At 37.4% G+C, this 20,845-nt stretch overlaps 1 protein-coding gene across 1 annotated transcript in view; it reads left to right on the top strand.

Annotated features, from left to right (window-relative positions):
- Window positions 1-19,954, top strand: part of LOC117993516 (5-hydroxytryptamine receptor 1-like) — a 146,518-nt gene extending 126,564 nt beyond the window's left edge. The window contains exons 3-4 of the mRNA XM_034981320.2: window positions 15,844-17,236; window positions 17,712-19,954. Coding sequence (XP_034837211.1) covers window positions 16,286-17,236; window positions 17,712-18,461 — 1,701 coding nt within the window. The 5' untranslated portion in view covers window positions 15,844-16,285 and the 3' untranslated portion in view covers window positions 18,462-19,954. The remainder of the gene's footprint in view (window positions 1-15,843; window positions 17,237-17,711) is intronic.
- Window positions 19,955-20,845: the final 891 nt, after the last annotated feature.

Here is a 20,845-nt window from a genome sequence, read left to right as displayed (position 1 = left end):
AAAGTGCAACAAAAATGCATTAAAATTTTGTAATTCAAATTTCCCCGCAAAATCGCTAGTCGCGATTGTGTTTAGGTTCATGGCGTCATGGTTTTACGAACTATGTGCCCTGTCCTTAGAATATAACATAATATAGTCCAGCCCATTGCTACTTCAGCTTTCCGTTGAGCTATGCTTTAGACTTCATCAACATCATGATCAACCCATCACCGGCTCACTACAGAGCATGGGTCTCCACTCTCCTCTCAGAGTGAGAAGGGTTATGGCCATGTGCGGATTGGCAGGTTTCCTCACGATGTTTTCCTTCACCGTTTAAGCAAGTGATATTTAATTACATACTTAAAATTTAGAGACTTAGAGTTAGAGTCGAACCCCGACCTCTGATTAGGAGGTGGATGTCCTAACCACTAGGCTATCACAGCTTAGATTTACCTACTAGCTATTCAATTTTGTAAGCCCATTCATAAAATTGTTGCAATTCTAAATTGGAACCCAATATACTGCAATGTGGCGGTTGATATTCCCCCTCAGCAATCAAATTTTATATTTCTTTATTGCATCCGCAGTTCGGTATATTGTTTTGCGGCAAATGAAATAGGTAAAATAAAACTACATGTAGGCACAATCAACTCGATACGTAAAAATGTAATTCCAATTGGAATGGTGGCCTAATATAAATATATGAAAGGAAAAGCTCAACAAACTACTACTACTTATTACATATTCTGTGCTACTGGACGGATCGGGTTGAAATTTGGCATCCAGATAGCTATTATGACGTAGAACTCCGCTAAGAAAGGATTTAGTAGTTTTAAAGATTCCCAGCTTACAGAACCCTAAAACAGTAGCAAATATTTATACCCAATGAAGTTTATTAATCAAAATAAGTACTCGTTGTTAGTTGTCTGTCCGATACGCAATCGATTTATCATTCGACTGAATTATCATTTAATATCGAGTGAGATGAATTGGTTTTTATTATTAAAGCACTCACGAATATTCTGGGAAATACTGTTACAATAACAAACCAAACTTCAGCTCGATCCCAGTACCTAGTTTAAGCTGTGCATTGATAGATCATCCAATCAGTCAGTCAGTCAGTCAGATTTTCCTTTTCCATGTATAGATTTTGTTTGATGTAATTAAATGGTACGGATTAACCACAAATTAAGATGACCTGCACATAATTAAAACTTGCACGTGTTTACGTCAAAGTCATAAGTTAAAAGTTGCTAACAAACTTTTGGTATTCATTAAAAGTTTCATAGACCGCGTTTATATCTCTATTGCTACAGGGAAATTTACTATCTGTATTATATTATAACTACTAGCGACGGGTAGCTAATTACAATTTTCGTAGGGATCTCTAATTTTTTGAAATAAAATATAGCCTACTTAATGATTCCCGCGACTTCGGTTGCGTGGATTTAGGTTTTTTTAAAATCCCGTGGGAACTCTTTGATTTTCCGGGATAAAAGTAGACTATGTCCTTCCTTGGGATGCAAGTTATTTCTGTACCTTTCACCAAAATCAGTTACCTAAACGGATGGGCCGTCAAAAGCTAGTAGGCAGACAGGCAGACAGACAGACAGACACACTTTCGTATTTATAATATTATTATGGATAGATAATTAATAGATACCTATTTCCTAATATAAAATGCTATTAGTGGTTAGGACGTTCGCCTTCTAATCGGAGGTCGGGGGTTCGATCCCGGGCGTGCGTTTACACTTGCTTTACCGGTGAAGGAAAACATTGTGAGGAAACCTGCATGCCTGAGAGTTCTTCATAATGTTCTCACAGGTGTGTGAAGTCTAAAAATCCGCACATGGCCAGCGTGGTAGACTATGGCCAAAACCCTTCTCAGTCTGAGAGGAGACCCGTGCTCTGTAGTGAGCCAGCGATGGGTTGATCATGATGATGATAAAAGGCTATCACAGGCTATGTGAAACTGAACTGCTAAAGAGCTTATATTGAGCGAATAAATAATTTCAGGGACCTGTTTATTAACATTGATTTATCTAAAAGCCGGGTTTAGCAACGTCAAGTGAAACATAACAAATTGTCTATTGATGCCATTTGGAATCTTGCTCTCACCACAAAATGGCGCGTCACTTACACCGTCCAAGCTTACATTTGTTACTTTAATCGCTTAATTCAGCGTTTCAGACCCGGACAGCTTTAATCTAGGTAAAATAATTATAAATTCATATGCGTCGACTTGCCGAAGACGTCAGTCAGGGCAGGTGCACACTTCATTCCCTCACTCTCATAGACCGATGGGTCGGCAATCCGACACAATCGGAGAGAGATTAAATGTTAAACAAACAGTTTTACTTGCTCTGTTAGACGGAGCTGCAAGATCACCAACTTCCCATTTCCGGGCTACGGCTACTGCGAATTTATTGATTGAAACCCCCGATAACATTTATGGTCTAATCCAGAACTCACCCTAACCTGGGATCCCCAATCAAAGTCAAAGTCAAATCGTCAGGTCGTTTCAACCCAAACATTGATTTATCTAAAAGCCGGGAATCGGACCCGGGACCTCCCACTAACAAGACCACAGCGCTTACCACTGCGCCAGGGAGATCGGCAGTTACTGAATAAAGCTTCTTTCAAGTCAAATGTTGATTTATCTAAAATAAAAACCGACTTCGATACACAAACACTAAAAATTGAAAAATAATTTAATTTATTACCGAATATATTATGTATACAAGAGTTAAAATAGTTCCATAATAATACTTTTTGGTGCCGGTGCCAATTAGCTTTAGCTGCACGAATCGTCTAGACTTCATATTTTTATGAGACTCCACAATGGCACCTCATTGGCACCGACCCCAAAAAATATTATGGAACTATATTAACTCTTGTATACATAATATATTCGGTAATAAATTAAATTATTTTTCAATTTTTAGTGTTTGTGTATCGAAGTCAGTTTTTATTTAAAACAAAAAAAGAATTTTCAAAATCGGTCCAGGCGTCTTCGAGTTATCGGGGAACATACATTAAAAAAAAAAAAAAAAGATTCCGACGAATTGAGAACCTCCTCCTTTTTTTGAAGTCGGTTAAAAAGCCGGATTTAGCAACGTCAAGTGAAACATAACAAATTGTCTATTGATGCCATTTGGAATCTTGCTCTCACCACAAAATGGCGCGTCGGTTACATTTGTAACTTTAATCGCTTAATTCAGCGTTTCAGACCCGGACAGCTTTAATCAGGCAAGGTATGCATTATTCATAGGTAGGCTGCGAAGCCAGATTTCAATTCGGCTTAGAATTCTAAAGAGTTTCCCCCTAAAACTTGATTGTTAACTTAATAAAATTCTAGTATCCGTTCCGTACACCACTCGTTTTATTTTTAGGATTCCGTACCTCAAAAGGAAAAAGGAGCCCTTATAGGATCACTTCGTTGTCTGTATAGTCTATCTGTCCGTCTGTCGTGTCTGTCAAGGAAACCTATAGGGTACTTCCCGTTGACCTAGAATCATGAAATTTGGGGTTGAATTTTCAAAAACCCTTTCTTAGCGGATGTCTACGTCATAATAGCTATCTGCATGCCAAATTTTAGCCCGATCCGTCCAGTAGTTTGAGCTGTGCGTTGATAGATCAGTCATTCAGTCAGTCAGTAAGTCAGTCACCTTTTCCTTTTATGTATTTATAAGATATCATAGTTATAACTAGCTTATGCTCGCGACTTCGTCCGCGAAGACTACACAAATTTCAAACCCCTATTTCACCCCCTTAGGGGTTGAATTATCAAAAATCCTTTCTTAGCGGATGCCTACGTCATAATAGCTATCTGCATGCCAAATTTAAGACCGATCAGTACAGTAGTTTGAGCTGTGCGTTGATAGATCAGTCAGTCGGTCATCACCTTTTCCTTTCATATTACGGGTTAACCTAGTTTGGGGATCGAGGGGATAATGATTTTCTATTATTTAAAGTTTAAATACCTAGTACAAACTGTTAAAAATTCCCCTACCTACTGACCTACTAAGAAATAAATTCTAGATGAGTATTTAAAATTTAAATATTATAAACTTATTACTTAAGGAAGTCTTTTGTCGCGATAATATGTCGGAAAAATATTCTTATACTTGTACCAACGCTTTGGAACAATAAATGATTTATTATTATTATATATTAAACATTTCAATTCAATAAAATATTGCCCTTACCTACTTCTGGAGGAGGTAAAACAATTTCATTTCTTAATAAATCAGTTTTAGGTCGGCCCAAGTACCTACGCTACGTGACCAGGATATATAATTTTTTAAACAAACACGAATAAATTACTAAATCTTGGTCTCTCCCTGGTGCAGTGGTGAGTGCTGTGGGAGTATAAGTGGGAGATCCCGGGTTCGGTTCCTGGCAGGGTCATTTTGGAATTTTATAATTGCAAAATTGTCTTTACACTGCTACCCATCTCAAATAGCCCGTTTCACTCTCGTTTGCGTAAGCAACCCCAAAGAAATAGAGAAAAATACATTGAAGCTAAGTAAAAAAAACCGGCCAAGTGCGAGTCAGGCTCGCACATCGAGGGTTCCGTACTACAGTCGTATTTTTTCGACATTTTGCACGATAATTCAAAAACTATGATGCATAAAAATAAATAAAAATCTGTTTTAGAATGTACAGGTGAAGACCTTTCATATGATACCCCACTTGATATAGTCACTCACTTCGAAAGTTGAAAATACTAATTATTAGTTCATGACCACATTTTAATTTTTTTTGTGTGATCTAACCCTAAATTCACGGTTTTTAGATTTTTCCCCAAATGTCAGCTATAAGACCTACCTACCTGCCAAATTTCATGATTCTGGGTCAACGGGAAGTACCCTGTAGGTTTCTTGACAGACAGACGGACAGACAGACAGACAGACAACAAAGTGATCCTATAAGGGTTCCGTTTTTCCTTTTGAGGTACGGAACCCTAAAAATAATAGCTCGATTTCAAATAAAAATACGCGACAGGTCTATTATAGATTATAGACACATCCGCGCGTCACCCGCGCTCGCCCGCATCCGGGTTAGCACGGAGGCTGTGCGGGGCGTTCCCTCCCCGATTGCCACCCCGACCTGTCGCGTACTATAGGCGTTTTTCCGTTTTGTCTCCTTGAGCACGTCCTGGTCAAAAGCACTTGTCTTCAAGGTTTGTTCCTTTTCTTTAGATTTATAATTAAAGAATCCGCACTTTTGCGGCTGTAGATACCTACGCGTTTGTTTGAAGTTTGAACCTCCCCAAGACAAGTTTAAGAGTGGACCGACATCTATTGTACCTACAGGTACAATATATATGTTTTTTTTAAAAAGAATATTAGCCATGTTAAATGACTAATATTCCCCTTTCCTTTCTAAGTAAGTGTCAAGCTTGTGCTAGGAGTAGGTACGACGACCGCCGCTTGCCCCCTTGAATAGGACCTCCGGGTCCGGGGACACGGGGAGTCTATTGCCCGCGGGAGAATAGGTCCTTGAGTTGGAAGGCAAGCCCTTGTCCCCGGTGAGCCTAAAACTGAGTTGGGGACCCCATAAAGTCCCAGAGCTAGGCCTGCTTTGGCGTTAGCTAGGTTGCACAGTCGAATACATTCGTGTCCCTGTGCCTAGCAACAACGGATGAGACAGAACACCGTGGGGTTTTAGTCGGTATAGTCGGTAAGAGTCCGACATAACCACCGCACCTCCCCGAGCGCGGTAGTATCCATGAGGATTTCCCCACGTAAAAAAAAAAAAAAAAAAGGTACGACAATAGTGCAACGGGCGGGGTTTGAACCGTCGACCTTTCGGTTTTCTGTCCATTCCTTTACCCGTTGAGCTATTGAGGCTTAGATGTCGGTGGTTTAAGACCTGAGTGACATAGGCTACTCTTTATCCCGGAAAATCAAAGAGTTTCCACGGGATTTTCAAAAACCTAAATCCACACGTACGAAGTCGCGGGCATCAGCTAGTGCCTAGTGTTTAATAATTATATCCATGCCACATTACACTTTCAAATTCGATATGATATACCTAAACCGAGCTCGGCTGTCAATTTGTTTTGCTAGTATTGTTAACCCCATAGGCTGCCATAATATTTATAGTGGGTGGTGTCAGACACATTCTCCGTTATTTACGACCCCCTCCGCTCAGACGTTTTAATTTTACGCGAAACCCAATTATGTGTACCTAATGTGATTTTGTTTTTGTTGAATAACCGAATTTTGGAGGAAGTTTTTGAGTCAACAAACTCGTCACGTCATGTCACGACGCGGAGCGTAGTGGAGCGGAGCGGAACGTGAATTGGTGGAGATTAAGAGCATTGATCACTTGAAAAGAGCTACCGCCGAGTTTCTTGCTAGTTCTTCTCGGTAGGAACGGCATTCCAAACCAGTGGTAAGTTCAACTAGTTGACGATTCAAAAGCAATTCAAAAAGTTTACTTGAATAAAAATATATTGTATTCTATTCTATAGTAGTTATCTATCTACCAAAATAGTGGGTTGAGTCTCTATATTGGTAGATACTTTAAAGATTTTGATTTACTAACCGAAGCGGACACAATAGAGTCATGAATTATGACGCAAGATGCAGATTTATGTATTTTTCGCGCGGTCTTTATTTTATTTTTTATAAATAGCCCGTCTCCTCTCGATTTAGAACAATAGCAGATTTTGTGGTCACGAGCGACAAAAAGTGTTAAGTGTTAAGATTTATATTTTTAGATTGTAATAAGTGCTTCTAAAAACAATGTAAATTGTTTATAGAAGCACTATTATTATTAATAGATGATGCCCGTGACTTCGTCCGCGTGGATTTAGGTTTTTCAAGAATCCCGTGGGAACTCTTTAATTTTCCGGGATTAATAGCCTATGTCCTTTCCCGGGATGTAAGCTAACTCTGTACCGACGCACAGCTCAAACTACTGGACGGATTGGAATTAAATTTGGCATGCAGATAGCTATTATGACGTAGACATCCGCTAAGAAAGGATTTTTGAAAATTCAACTCCTAAGGGGGTAAAATAGGGGTTCGAAATTTGTATAGTCCACGCGGATGAAGACGCAGGCATAAGCTAGTTTTAAGATATAAGCGTAGATAAAAAAGTTATATTACAGAGAAGGCTTGGGTATAAGTCCCGCAAATTGCTAATGCGCATGGCCGCCATTTTAGTGACGTCAGCACTAGACTGAAGTTTCGAGCTGATGGTATATTTTCACTTAAATATATCTACGTCAAATGACGTCAAAATAGCGTTATTTCGCTGTTAATGAGACTGATGATGGTTCCAGCGCATTAGCAATTTGCGGGACTAATAGCGGCACGCAGAATTTTCAAAACTGTTATAAGTAAACTATAATATAATAGACTGTTGTTTGTGGTATAGACGGCTTAAATAATATAATTACTGTTAGTATAATGTGCGATAGTTATCATTCAGGGTAATAGCCTTTTGTCCATATACGTTATCTAATGGGTAGTTTATGTTTTAGGACGTAGTTATGGTGGCGGGATAATTGTACGACTTACGTACCTACACCATAACGTGATTGTTTTATAGTTTGTTTTTATTAAAAAGACGTCAGATGTCTTTATGCAGTACTAGCTGATCCCCGCGGCTTCGCCCGCGTCGATTTAGGTTTTTAAAGATCCCGTATAGCCTATGTCACTCAGGAATAATGTAGCTTTCTACTGGTGAAAGAATTTTTAAAATCGGTTCAATAGTTCCAAAGATTACCCCCTACAAACAAACTTAACGACATTACCTCTTTATATAATAGTATAGATATAGATAAGTATAAGTATAAGTATAGAATTGCAAATTAATGGCGTAACGATTGGTAATATGCATTATGGTTTTATTATCATTTTATTACTATTATAACGAAAAACGGTGATAGCCTAGTTTTTAGGGTTCCGTACCTCAAAAGGAAAAACGGAACCCTTATAGGATCACTTTGTTGTCTGTCGGCCCGTCAAGAAACCTACAGTGTACTTCCCGTTGACCTAGAATCATGAAATTTGGCATGTAGGTAGGTCTTATAGCAGACATTCGGGTAATAATCTGAAAACCGTGAATTTGTCGTTACAACACACAAAAAAAAAATTGTGGTCATTAACTAATAATTAGTATTTTGAATTTTTCGAAGTAAGATAACTATATCATGTGGGGTATCATATGAAAGGTCTTCACCTGTACATTCTAAAACAGATTTTTATTTATTTTTATGCATCATAGTTTTTTAAATTATCGTGCAAAATGACGAAAAAATACGACTGTAGCACGGAACGCTCGTTGCGCGAGCCTGACTCGCACTTGGCTGGTTTTTTTTACTACCGTAGGTAAAAGTGCTTATAAAGATCAAGAAAGTATTTTTATTTTAATCAAATTTCATAGCAGCTGTTTTTATGAACAATAATTATATTATCGTTAATTGGATGAAACACGACGCCCCTGTTTTTACGTTTAATTATTTTCTTTAGAGAATTTAATTTACTTGGCATACAATCAAGAAAATTCTTGCTAAAAGGATCTAAATTATTAAGGGCAGGAATCTTTGAAAACCTCGTGATTTTAAATGAAATAGTTATCTGTAACTACTTATTTTTTTTTTAGAGTTACGTTAGAGAACGTTAGAGTTGCGTTCCTCAAAAGGAAAAAAGGAACCCGTATAGGATCACTTCGTTGTCTGTCTCTCTGTCTGTCCATCTTTTCGTCTGTCCGTCTGTAGCGTCTGTCAAAGAAAACTTATAGGGTACTTCTCGTTGACCTAGAATCATGAAATTTAGCAGGTAGCAATGTCTTATAGCACCAGTAAAGGAAAAATCCGAAACCGTAAATTTGTGGTTACATTATTTAAAAAAACTGTTTATGAACGAAATAATAATAGCATATTCAATTTTCAAAATAAGCTTTACCTGTATGTACAGTACCCGTAGTATAAGATTTTACGTCTCACCAAACGTTGCTAGAATTCGAGAATCGAAACACAATAGCATCAAAGTAAAATGGACCTAAAGAGCCTTGAATTGAAGTCAAAAATTCAATGCCACTGATTTTAATATCGCAAGGTTTCCGCTTGGAGCGCTGGCTGTAGATGTGTAGACAAAATTGAGCTTTAAAACAAGGCAATTAAGATCCAGTTTACTATAACGCAGAAGTGTTTCGACTCTCGTCTTCGACTTCGTGTTTGGTGTGACGTAAAATCTTATACTACGGGTACTGGTAAAACTTTAACTATTTTCGCAGCGCACGCCACGGAAGCTCACAGATGAGACGATTTTTTTCACAATATTGCATCGAGAGAGAGAGAAAGAGAACAGCTGTACGGCTTACAAATACTTAAAATTACGATAAAAAAAATTGACACTATAAAAATTATTATAGAGCAAGATCCCAGGATATCCAGACGTTACTTACCTATTACGTTACGTTACGTTAAATGTACAGATTGACACTACTCTATCTATATAATATTACTAGTATTTTGCTCGCTGCTCGAGCTGCTAAAGCAGCTCTCGAGGTCTATAATCGCCATTTTGAATAATAAAAATTTTTGTATGAAAAAAAAAAATTCCGCCATTTTGATTTTTTTTTCCATCCATCGAGTAGACCTTCGGACCCTGATCATCTCTTGCCAAGAAACCACTCTTCCATCTGTCATACCCTCCGAGATGGACGCCGATGAAATTTGTATGGCGGCCATCTTTTTTTCGGAATTTTAAAAAAAAATTCAAATTTTTGGCAATTGGATGAGGTTTCGAATGACATTTGGTCGAGCACCTCCCACCTATCTTCAATACCTCGAGCGTGCCCTTCACCCGTCTCCGAAATCCTCAATCATCAGCTCCCTCCATATGTTGCCCTAAAGGAATCTTTGTCTTCTGTACGAAAGTATTAGTGAAAAAAAAAAGTTTCATACAAAATTTTACAGGAGGGAATTTTTTGAAAATCTCGGCCGCCATCTTGTTTTTCCAATTTTTTTCACTTTTTCTAAAAATCGTTTACTATTATCTGCAATAACTGCAAGTTTAAACATAATCGGTTGGAAAACAAAAAAGTTACAAAAGTCAGGTCGGCCGCCATCTTGTTTTTCTGAAATGTCATAATTTTTCCCTACTCGAATCCCACTTCTGAACATATCTCCCATACATTATTATATCATTTTCTGTCTCTTTCTAGGAGAACAATTATGTCAATGAGTGAGTCAGTGAGTGAGTGGTAATTGAGCTATATATAGTATAACTAGTATTTTGCTCGCTGCTCGAGCTGCTAAAGCAGCTCTCGAGGTCTATAATCGCCATTTTGAATAATAAAAAATTTTGTATGAAAAAATAAATTCCGCCATTTTGAATTTTTTTCAAGTCATCGAATAGACCTTTGAATCCTGATCATCTTTTGCCAAGAAACCACTCTTCCATCTTTCATACCCTCCGAGATGGACGCCGATGAAATTTGTATGGCGGCCATCTTTTTTTCGGAATTTTGAATTTTTTTTCAAATTTTTGGCAATTGGATGAGGTTTCGAATGACATTTGGTCGAGCACCTCCCACCTATCTTCAATACCTCGAGCGTGCCCTTCACCCGTCTCCGAAATCCTCAATCATCAGCTCCCTCCATATGTTGCCCTAAAGGAATCTTTGTCTTCTATATGAAACCGTAAGTGAAAAAAAAAAGTTTCATACAAAATTTTACAGGAGGGAATTTTTTGAAAATCTCGGCCGCCATCTTGTTTTTCAAATTTTTTTCACTTTTTCTAAAAACCGTTTACTAATATCTGCAAGACCTGCAAGTTGTAACAAAATCGGTTGGAAAACAAAAAAGTTACAAAAGTCAGGTCGGCCGCCATCTTGTTTTTCTGAAATGTCATAATTTTTCCCTACTCGAATCCCACTTCTGAACATATCTCCCATACATAATTATATCATTTTCTGTCTCTTTCTAGGAGAACAATTATGTCAATGAGTGAGTCAGCGGAAAAAAAAAAATCCGCCATTTTGAATTTTTTTTCCACCCATCGAGTAGACCTTTGGACCCTGATCATCTTTTGCCAAGAAACCACTCTTCCATCTTTTATACCCTCCGAGATGGACGCCGATGAAATTTGTATGGCGGCCATCTTTTTTTCGGAATTTTAAAAAAAAATTCAAATTTTTGGCAATTGGATGAGGTTTCGAATGACATTTGGTCGAGCACCTCCCACCTATCTTCAATACCTCGAGCGTGCCCTTCACCCGCCTCCGAAATCCTCAATCATCAGCTCCCTCCATGTGTTCCCCTAAAGAAATCTTTGCCTTCTATACGAAAGTATTAGTGAAAAAAAAAAGTTTCATACAAAATTTTACAGGAGCAAATTTTTTGAAAATCTCGGCCGCCATCTTGTTTTTCCAATTTTTTTCACTTTTTCTAAAAATCGTTTGCTAATATCTAAAATAACTGCAAGTTGTAACAAAATCGGTTGGAAAACAAAAAAGTTACAAAAGTCAGGTCGGCCGCCATCTTGTTTTTCTGAAATGTCATAATTTTTCCCTAGTCGAATCCCACTTCTGAACATATCTCCCATACATTATTATATCATTTTCTGTCTCTTTCTAGGAGAACAATTATGTCAATGAGTCAGTCAGTGAGTGAGTGAGTGAGTGGTAATTGAGCTATATATAGTATAACTAGTATTTTGCTCGCTGCTCGAGCTGCTAAAGCAGCTCTCGAGGTCTATAATGGCCATTTTGAACAATTTAAAAAAAGTTTTAAATTTTGTATGAAAAAATAAATTCCGCCATTTTGAATTTTTTTTCCACCCATCGAGTAGACCTTGGGATCCTGATCATCTCTTGCCAAGAAACCACTCTTCCATCTTTCATACCCTCCGAGATGGACGCCGATGAAATTTGTATGGCGGCCATCTTTTTTTCACAATTTTGAATTTTTTTTCAAATTTTTGGCAATTGGATGAGGTTTCGAATGACATTTGGTCGAGCACCTCCCACCTATCTTCAATACCTTGAGCGTGCCCTTCACCCGTCTCCGAAATCCTCAATCATCAGCTCCCTCCATGTGTTGCCCTAAAGGAATCTTTGTCTTCTATACGAAAGTATTAGTGAAAAAAAAAAGTTTCATACAAAATTTTACAGGAGGAAATTTTTTGAAAATCTCGGCCGCCATCTTGTTTTTCTAATTTTTTACACTTTTTCTAAAAATCGTTTGCTAATGTCTAAAATAACTGCAAGTTTAAACAAAATCGGTTGGAAAACAAAAAAGATACAAAAGTCAGGTCGGCCGCCATCTTGTTTTTCTGAAATGTCATAATTTTTCCCTACTCGAATCCCACTTCTGAACATATCTCCCATACATTATTATATCATTTTCTATCTCTTTCTAGGAGAACAATTATGTCAATGAGTCAGTCAGTCAGTGGTAATTGAGCTATATATAGTATAACTAGTATTTTGCTCGCTGCTCGAGCTGCTAAAGCAGCTCTCGAGGTCTATAATGGCCATTTTGAATAATAAAATTTTTTGTATGAAAAAATAAATTCCGCCATTTTGAATTTTTTTTCAAGTCATCAAATAGACCTTTAGATCCTGATCATCTTTTGCCAAGAAACCACTCTTCCATCTTTCATACCCTCCGAGGTGGACGCCGATGAAATATGTATGGCGGCCATCTTTTTTTCTGAATTTTGAAATTTTTTTCAAATTTTTGGCAATTGGATGAGGTTTCGAATGACATTTGCTCGAGCACCTCCCACCTATCTTCGATACCTAAAGCGTGCCCTTCACCCGTCTCCGAAATCCTCAATCATCAGCTCCCTCCATATGTTACCCTAAAAGAATCTTTGTCTTCTATATGAAACCATAAGTGAAAAAAAAAAGTTTCATACAAAATTTTACAGGAGGAAATTTTTTGATAATCTCGGCCGCCATCTTGTTTTTTCAATTTTTTACACTTTTTCTAAAAATCGTTTGCTAATATCTTCAATTGTTGCAAGTTGTAACAAAATTGGTTGGAAAACAAAAAAGTTACAAAAGTCAGGTCGGCCGCCATCTTGTTTTTCTGAAATGTCATAATTTTTCCCTACTCGAATCCCACTTCTGAACATATCTCCCATACATTATTATATCATTTTCTATCTCTTTCTAGGAGAACAATTATGTCAATCAGTGAGTGAGTGGTAATTGAGCTATATATAGTATAACTAGTATTTTGCTCGCTGCTCGAGCTGCTAAAGCAGCTCTCGAGGTCTATAATCGCCATTTTGAATAATAAAAAATTTTGTATGAAAAAAAAAATTCCGCCATTTTGAATTTTTTTTCCATCCATCGAGTAGACCTTTGGACCCTGATCATCTTTTGCCATGAAACCACTCTTCCATCTTTCATACCCTCCGAGATGGACGCCGATGAAATTTGTATGGCGGCCATCTTTTTTTCACAATTTTGAATTTTTTTTCAAACTTTTGGCAATTGGATGAGGTTTCGAATGACATTTGGTCGAGCACCTCCCACCTATCTTCAATACCTCAAGCGTGCCCTTCATCCGCCTCCGAAATCCTCAATCATCAGCTCCCTCCATGTGTTGCCCTAAAGGAATCTTTGTCTTCTGTATGAATCCATAAGTGAAAAAAAAAATTTCATACAAAATTTTACAGGAGAAAATTTTTTGAAAATCTCGGCCGCCATCTTGTTTTTCCAATTTTTTACACTTTTTCTAAAAATCGTTTGCTAACATCTAAAATAACTGCAAGTTTAAACAAAATCGGTTGGAAAACAAAAAAGTTACAAAAGTCAGGTCGGCCGCCATCTTGTTTTTCTGAAATGTCATAATTTTTCCCTAGTCGAATCCCACTTCTGAACATATCTCCCATACATTATTATATCATTTTCTATCTCTTTCTAGGAGAACAATTATGTCAATCAGTGAGTGAGTGGTAATTGAGCTATATATAGTATAACTAGTATTTTGCTCGCTGCTCGAGCTGCTAAAGCAGCTCTCGAGGTCTATAATGGCCCTTTGAACAATTTTAAAAAAGTCATACATTTTCTATGAAAAAAAAAATTCCGCCATTTTGAATTTTTTTTCAAGTCATCGAATAGACCTTTGAATCCTGATCATCTTTTGCCAAGAAACCACTCTTCCATCTTTCGTACCCTCCGAGATGGACGCCGATGAAATTTGTATGGCGGCCATCTTTTTTTCGGAATTTTAAATTTTTTTTCAAATTTTTGGCAATTGGATGAGGTTTCGAATGACATTTGGTCGAGCACCTCCCACCTATCTTCAATACCTTGAGCGTGCCCTTCACCCGTCTCCGAAATCCTCAATCATCAGCTCCCTCCATATGTTGCCCTAAAGGAATCTTTGTCTTCTATATGAAACCGTGATTGAAAAAAAAAAGTTTCATACAAAATTTTACAGGAGGAAATTTTTTGAAAATCTCGGCCGCCATCTTTTTTTTCCAATTTTTTACACTTTTTCTAAAACATGTTTACTAATATCTTCAATAGTTGCAAGTTGTAACAAAATCGGTTGGAAAACAAAAAAGTTACAAAAGTCAGGTCGGCCGCCATCTTGTTTTTCTGAAATGTCATAATTTTTCCCTAGTCGAATCCCACTTCTGAACATATCTCCCATACATTATTATATCATTTTCTATCTCTTTCTAGGAGAACAATTATGTCAATGAGTCAGTGAGTGAGTGAGTGAGTGGTAATTGAGCTATATATAGTATAACTAGTATTTTGCTCGCTGCTCGAGCTGCTAAAGCAGCTCTCGAGGTCTATAATGGCCCTTTGAACAATTTTAAAAAAGTCATACATTTTCTATGAAAAAAAAAATTCCGCCATTTTGAATTTTTTTTCAAGTCATCGAATAGACCTTTGAATCCTGATCATCTTTTGCCAAGAAACCACTCTTCCATCTTTCGTACCCTCCGAGATGGACGCCGATGAAATTTGTATGGCGGCCATCTTTTTTTCGGAATTTTAAATTTTTTTTCAAATTTTTGGCAATTGGATGAGGTTTCGAATGACATTTGGTCGAGCACCTCCCACCTATCTTCAATACCTTGAGCGTGCCCTTCACCCGTCTCCGAAATCCTCAATCATCAGCTCCCTCCATATGTTGCCCTAAAGGAATCTTTGTCTTCTATATGAAACCGTGATTGAAAAAAAAAAGTTTCATACAAAATTTTACAGGAGGAAATTTTTTGAAAATCTCGGCCGCCATCTTGTTTTTCCAATTTTTTACACTTTTTCTAAAACATGTTTACTAATATCTTCAATAGTTGCAAGTTGTAACAAAATCGGTTGGAAAACAAAAAAGTTACAAAAGTCAGGTCGGCCGCCATCTTGTTTTTCTGAAATGTCATAATTTTTCCCTACTCGAATCCCACTTCTGAACATATCTCCCATACATTATTATATCATTTTCTATCTCTTTCTAGGAGAACAATTATGTCAATGAGTCAGTGAGTGAGTGAGTGAGTGGTAATTGAGCTATATATAGTATAATATAAAAAGAAAAGCTGTCTGATTGATCTATCAACGCTCAGCTCAAACTACTGGACGGATCAGGCTGAATATTGCTACGATGACGTAAACATCAGCTAAGAAAGTGTTTTTGAAAATTCAATCCCTAAAGGGGTAAAACAGGAGTTTAAAATGTATGTAGTCCACGCGAACGAAGTCGCGGGTATAAACTAGTCCCACATATTTTGTTTTCCAAAAAATAAGTAACGTATGGCAGTCCTGGGATCTTGGATCATTATTTTTATAAAAGAGATTTTCTGATTTAGCTACAGATTTTTTTTTTGCGGTTATAAGAAATCTTTTCTTCAAATATTTTTCTTTTCTTTTCAGATCGGAAATTTTCTTCACCAACCCCTGACACTAATGAAGCAATCCGCTGGCGGGATATTGAACTAGAAGCCACTAGAAAGGCTTTCTCACTGCAATAAAACAACACGCGCCGACCGAAAGCTGGAACAAAAGAAAACAAACTCTATTACCAAAACGAAAGAGAACATTTTTCTACAACAATAAACACACAATCCAATGGCTCTGCTCGGAATTGAAACGACAATCCAGGCGATATGTCAATTAAAACCCATTCCCGATCGTAATCAATTACGCCATTCGAAAACGAAAGAACTTCATGACGAAGTCGTTTTTCAAACTTGACTCAGCTTCGAATCGAGTCATAATTTGAGTGAATTAGAAAAAAATATAATAGAAATACTAAACCCGATGCATGGTAACGAAAAGAAAGCGTGTGTAATCGTCATCGAGGCCAGGGGCTCGTATGGCGGCTCAAAACCATAATTTTCACTGTTCACGGCCTAGCTTTGTTACTTTACCTTCGTGTCTTCTCATACTCGTCTCTATAGTGTTACAAGCGGACGCGGCGTTCTCAGATTTTAATGATTCAGCTCTCAACATCACCAACCCAAATTCAACTTTGAACTGGACGTTATACGACACAAATTCGACCTCACTGAAAAATTTGCACATAAAACACACCAAATATTCGACGCTTGTGACTATAATTTTGGCGTGTCTTTTTTTGATCGTCATATTTGGAACAATAGTTGGGAACATATTAGTTTGCATCGCCGTTTGCTTAGTGAGAAAACTCAGAAGGCCTAGCAATTATCTGATAGTGTCACTCGCTGTTAGCGATCTCTGCGTCGCAGTGATGGTGATGCCAGTAGCGATGGTCTATGACTTAATGGGAACTTGGCCTTTTGGACCAGTGATTTGTGACTTCTGGGTTTCCAGCGACGTCATATCTTGCGCCGCGAGTATTCTAAACCTGTGTATGATATCAGTAGACAGATATTACGCGATAACAAAGCCCTTGGAATATGGAGTGAAGAGGACACCGAAGCGAATGCTTTTCTGCGTGTTTATCGTATGGATGAGTGCAGCATTGATATCGCTGCCACCATTACTGGTACTGGGTAATGAGAAATCAGAGACTTCGTGTTCGGTTTCTCAAAACAAGGGATACCAAATATACGCTACGTTAGGTTCATTTTATTTACCACTAACCGTGATGGTAGTGGTGTATTACAAAATTTTTAGTGCCGCCAGGAAGATTGTTAAAGATGAAAGACGTGCGCAATCGCATCTAGAAACGCATTGTTACTTGGAAATTAATGTGAAAAATGGTGGCGCAGCTGAAGCTAAGCTGTTGGGTGCTCAGCCTGCTCAACCTCCTACAAGAGGATCTACTGCCAGTACAAACACTACGGTAAGTTCAATTTTACAATCTGCAGAAAACTTAAGGCTTCTTCCTTACCTCATCCCACGTTACGTGGGGTCGGCACAACATGTCTTCTTCTTCCACTCACTTCTGTCATTCGTCAACGTATTAATTCGTAGTAAATATTTTTTTCTCTTGGCGTTTGTCGATATGGTCTGCTATTACTACAAACCGTTACTAACATTTTAGAAGATTTCTCGAATTCACAAATATTAATCATCAAATTGATATTAGTAATAATAGCCGAGATTAACGGCTTAATTTACAGTCCTACGAATGGCAGAAAGGAAAAATTCAGACTTTTAAAATCAGTCATCCATTCATTCACAAACTAGGGTCAATGTTGCCTTACCAATGCATTTAACTGTATGTTGTTGCAACTGTTTTTAAATTTCAGTACACCTCCAAACTGTTTATTATTGAGGACATAAAACTGACAAGGAAAATTATATGTTTGTTACAGTGTAGTATAGAGAAAAAGGAAAGTTCTATTGGAAGATGCTTCAAGGGACAACGAAAATCAAACGAGTCGCAATGCCCAATGCTGCAGCAGCAAGCACCAAAAACACCCACGAAGCCCATTCACACAATCAATCGACCGAATTCTCAAATGGGCCCAGTGCCGGAGATCAGGCACCCACCAAAGGAGAGAAGAAGGCTATCATCTGAGAATAGTAACAAATTAACAACGAGCCGAATCCGTTCTTCATTATCAAATTTCGCTCACAAAAACCATTTTGCAAAAGATCTATTACAGCCAACACATTCACCGCATCAGAAGAAACTTCGGTTTCATTTGGCTAAAGAAAGAAAAGCTTCAACAACTCTTGGTATAATTATGTCAGCGTTCATTATTTGCTGGCTGCCGTTCTTTGTATTAGCTGTAATAAGACCTTTTGTTAAGGAGGATACTATTCCAGACGCTATAAGTGCACTCTTTCTCTGGTTAGGCTATGTAAATAGCCTCCTCAACCCGATCATTTACGCTACTTTGAACAGAGACTTCAGAAAACCATTCCAAGAAATTTTGTTCTTCAGATGTTCAAACTTGAACCTCATGATGCGTGAAGAATTTTATCACAGCCAATACGGGGATCCCGATACACATTTCTGCGTGAACCATTCTTCTAAAGCACCAAATTATGATGAAGGTGTTGAAATAGTTTCGGCTGTAGATAAAGAAGAGACTCGAGCTTCAGAAAGCTTTCTATGATTGTCAATACCCGAGGTCTGTCGAGACCTGGATACTGTGATCTAATTAAGACTATAAAAAATAAAGTGAATAAGTGCTAACTAACTCTATTGATAAGAAATTGGTATAAACAAGTACTGTAAAAGTTTTACCGATTAAACTAGTCGTCAACGTAACCTTGTCTGTGAACCTTGTTTCTTTTACGTACTTGTAACATTCTGTCCGGTAAATTGATGTCGTGTCAATACTTAACAAGTGATAGCGATTTTAAAGTAAGATGTAGATAATTATTATATTCTATCTGATTATATCAGTTACTTTTTCTGTTATAGTCAAAAGAAGCTTTGACTCTTCTAGGTTTATCTAATTAATCCTGAGGTCTCATTAAGGGATGATATTTTGAATATATTCCAACTAATCTTAGGCCAATATTCAGAGTATCTAAACTTGTACAAACCTTAATGTCTTAACAAACATCGCAACATGTTCAGATGCGACAGAAGGTGATTGCAGCTTACAGTACGAATCATAAGTACATGTTATACTTATGTATTTCTTAGGACTAAGGGACGACTTACGCTAGACCGTGCCAGGCCCGAGCCGTGCCGTACCGCGTCCGAGGCACCAGATTGGGAATTTGTATGAGGTCACATCATCATCGCCTCGTCGGTGTTACGTTTCTTTATACAAAATTGCAATCCGTGAATTGTCCGCGCGTCAGACGTGCCCGCACGTGGCACCTTTAGCATGAATCATCCCTTATTGTCGTAAAGCGGCGTGCTAATGCTCGAGGCGCAATCTGATTGATCGACTTTCACCCCTCAATAACATTTGATTTAAGTGTACCTATGTCTTCAAAACCTGATGATAGATTAGACAAACTGAGCTGAAATTCAGTTTTTGCCTATAACAGATTAACGATTTTTTTCAATGTAATTAAGGTAAATTTATATTTCAGAATGACCAAAGAGTCTAACTATAAAAAAAGAATTTATATTATAAGGTTGAAAAGCTGTTGTGAATTTATTGAAACTTGGTATTAATTATGAGTGATAATGTACTGACATACAATAGGAGCCAGTATTTTAATACATGTGATAGTAGATATAGAGCTGTTGGTTTGTTTGTTATTATTTGTAGTGCTTTTATAATTTGCACAATATTATTTTACCAGCATCGATGTATGTATATACACGCTGAAATTTTAATGGTTGTTTTCCCGAAGCGAAATGATTTTGTCGTGGTATTACAATCGATTTATAAATATAAAAAAATATTAGAGTCAAACATGTGAAATTTATAATCGTGAAAAACAAAAATCGAATGAGACCTCGAACCAACAGTGATACCCCGTGCGTGCAGGCTAGTTTATGCCGTATCACTACGCTCTAGAGCTTATTTTGCTCTAAACTTTTTCACTTTATTGGCAGCGAGGTGTGAGTGGATGTACCTACCTACTATTCACGTTACGTCTAGGGAGTTACTATTGTTTCTCACACTTTCGAGTTGTCGATTTTTTTTAAATTACTTATTTCAAAACAAAAATTTATTAATTACTTATTAAAAACAATTTTATTTTTTAAGTTTAACTCAAAATTTCGATAGTACTACTGACGGCAAATCGTTCTGCCGCGGGAAGACAACCACTAAAATTTCACCGTGTAGACAGGGCGTCACGGATAAAAAACTGTGCTCAGAAATTAAATTTGGTTTACTAACAGCCGTACTCAGTCGCTTATCGTTACTTAAGATTGAGCTAAAACGAGACAGATTTATGTGAGAGATATAGCTCTGTCTCGTTTTAACTAAACTTAAGTAACGATTAAGCGACTCTGAGTACGGCTGTAAGTTCATTGCGTCCATGCAGTTCCAGACGCTTAGGTTGTGTTTTTGGTTGATAATAATGCTGATTGCCGTCTTTGTGCTTAGTATATACAGGGTGTAACTAGAACGCTAGCAAAAACCAAGACAAGTGATACTACTAATGATTACTGATATTATTATGGTAACACAAAAAAAATGCTATATTTTTTCTAAATTTTGTTTAAATCCTATATTTTGTAAAAGTTCACGATAAATTACAATTAAAAGATCTGACTGGCGTAAGAGGTCAACGAACGTTGCGTAAGTAGGCCATGCTGAGTCAATGCCACGTCGTAGGCGGGACATTGACCCGAGTTTTGCACGCTATACATTGCGGCGTTAAAAAATATTAAATCACTAAAACTACAAAATCAAGCAAAAGGATATTGGTATTGGATTGTGTTTAGATAGTATAACAATAACGCTAAGTTTTTGCTAGCGATCTGGTTATGTAGTAGGACGCATTTATTAAGGAAAAGTTCTATCTATAAAAATCGATGGCTACCAATCATTGCCTGTGTTTAGTATACGATTTGAATTTT

Source organism: Maniola hyperantus, chromosome 24 (assembly GCF_902806685.2).
Source record: "Maniola hyperantus chromosome 24, iAphHyp1.2, whole genome shotgun sequence".
Lineage (NCBI taxonomy): Eukaryota > Metazoa > Arthropoda > Insecta > Lepidoptera > Nymphalidae > Maniola > Maniola hyperantus.
This window is presented reverse-complemented; position numbering and strand designations above follow the sequence as displayed.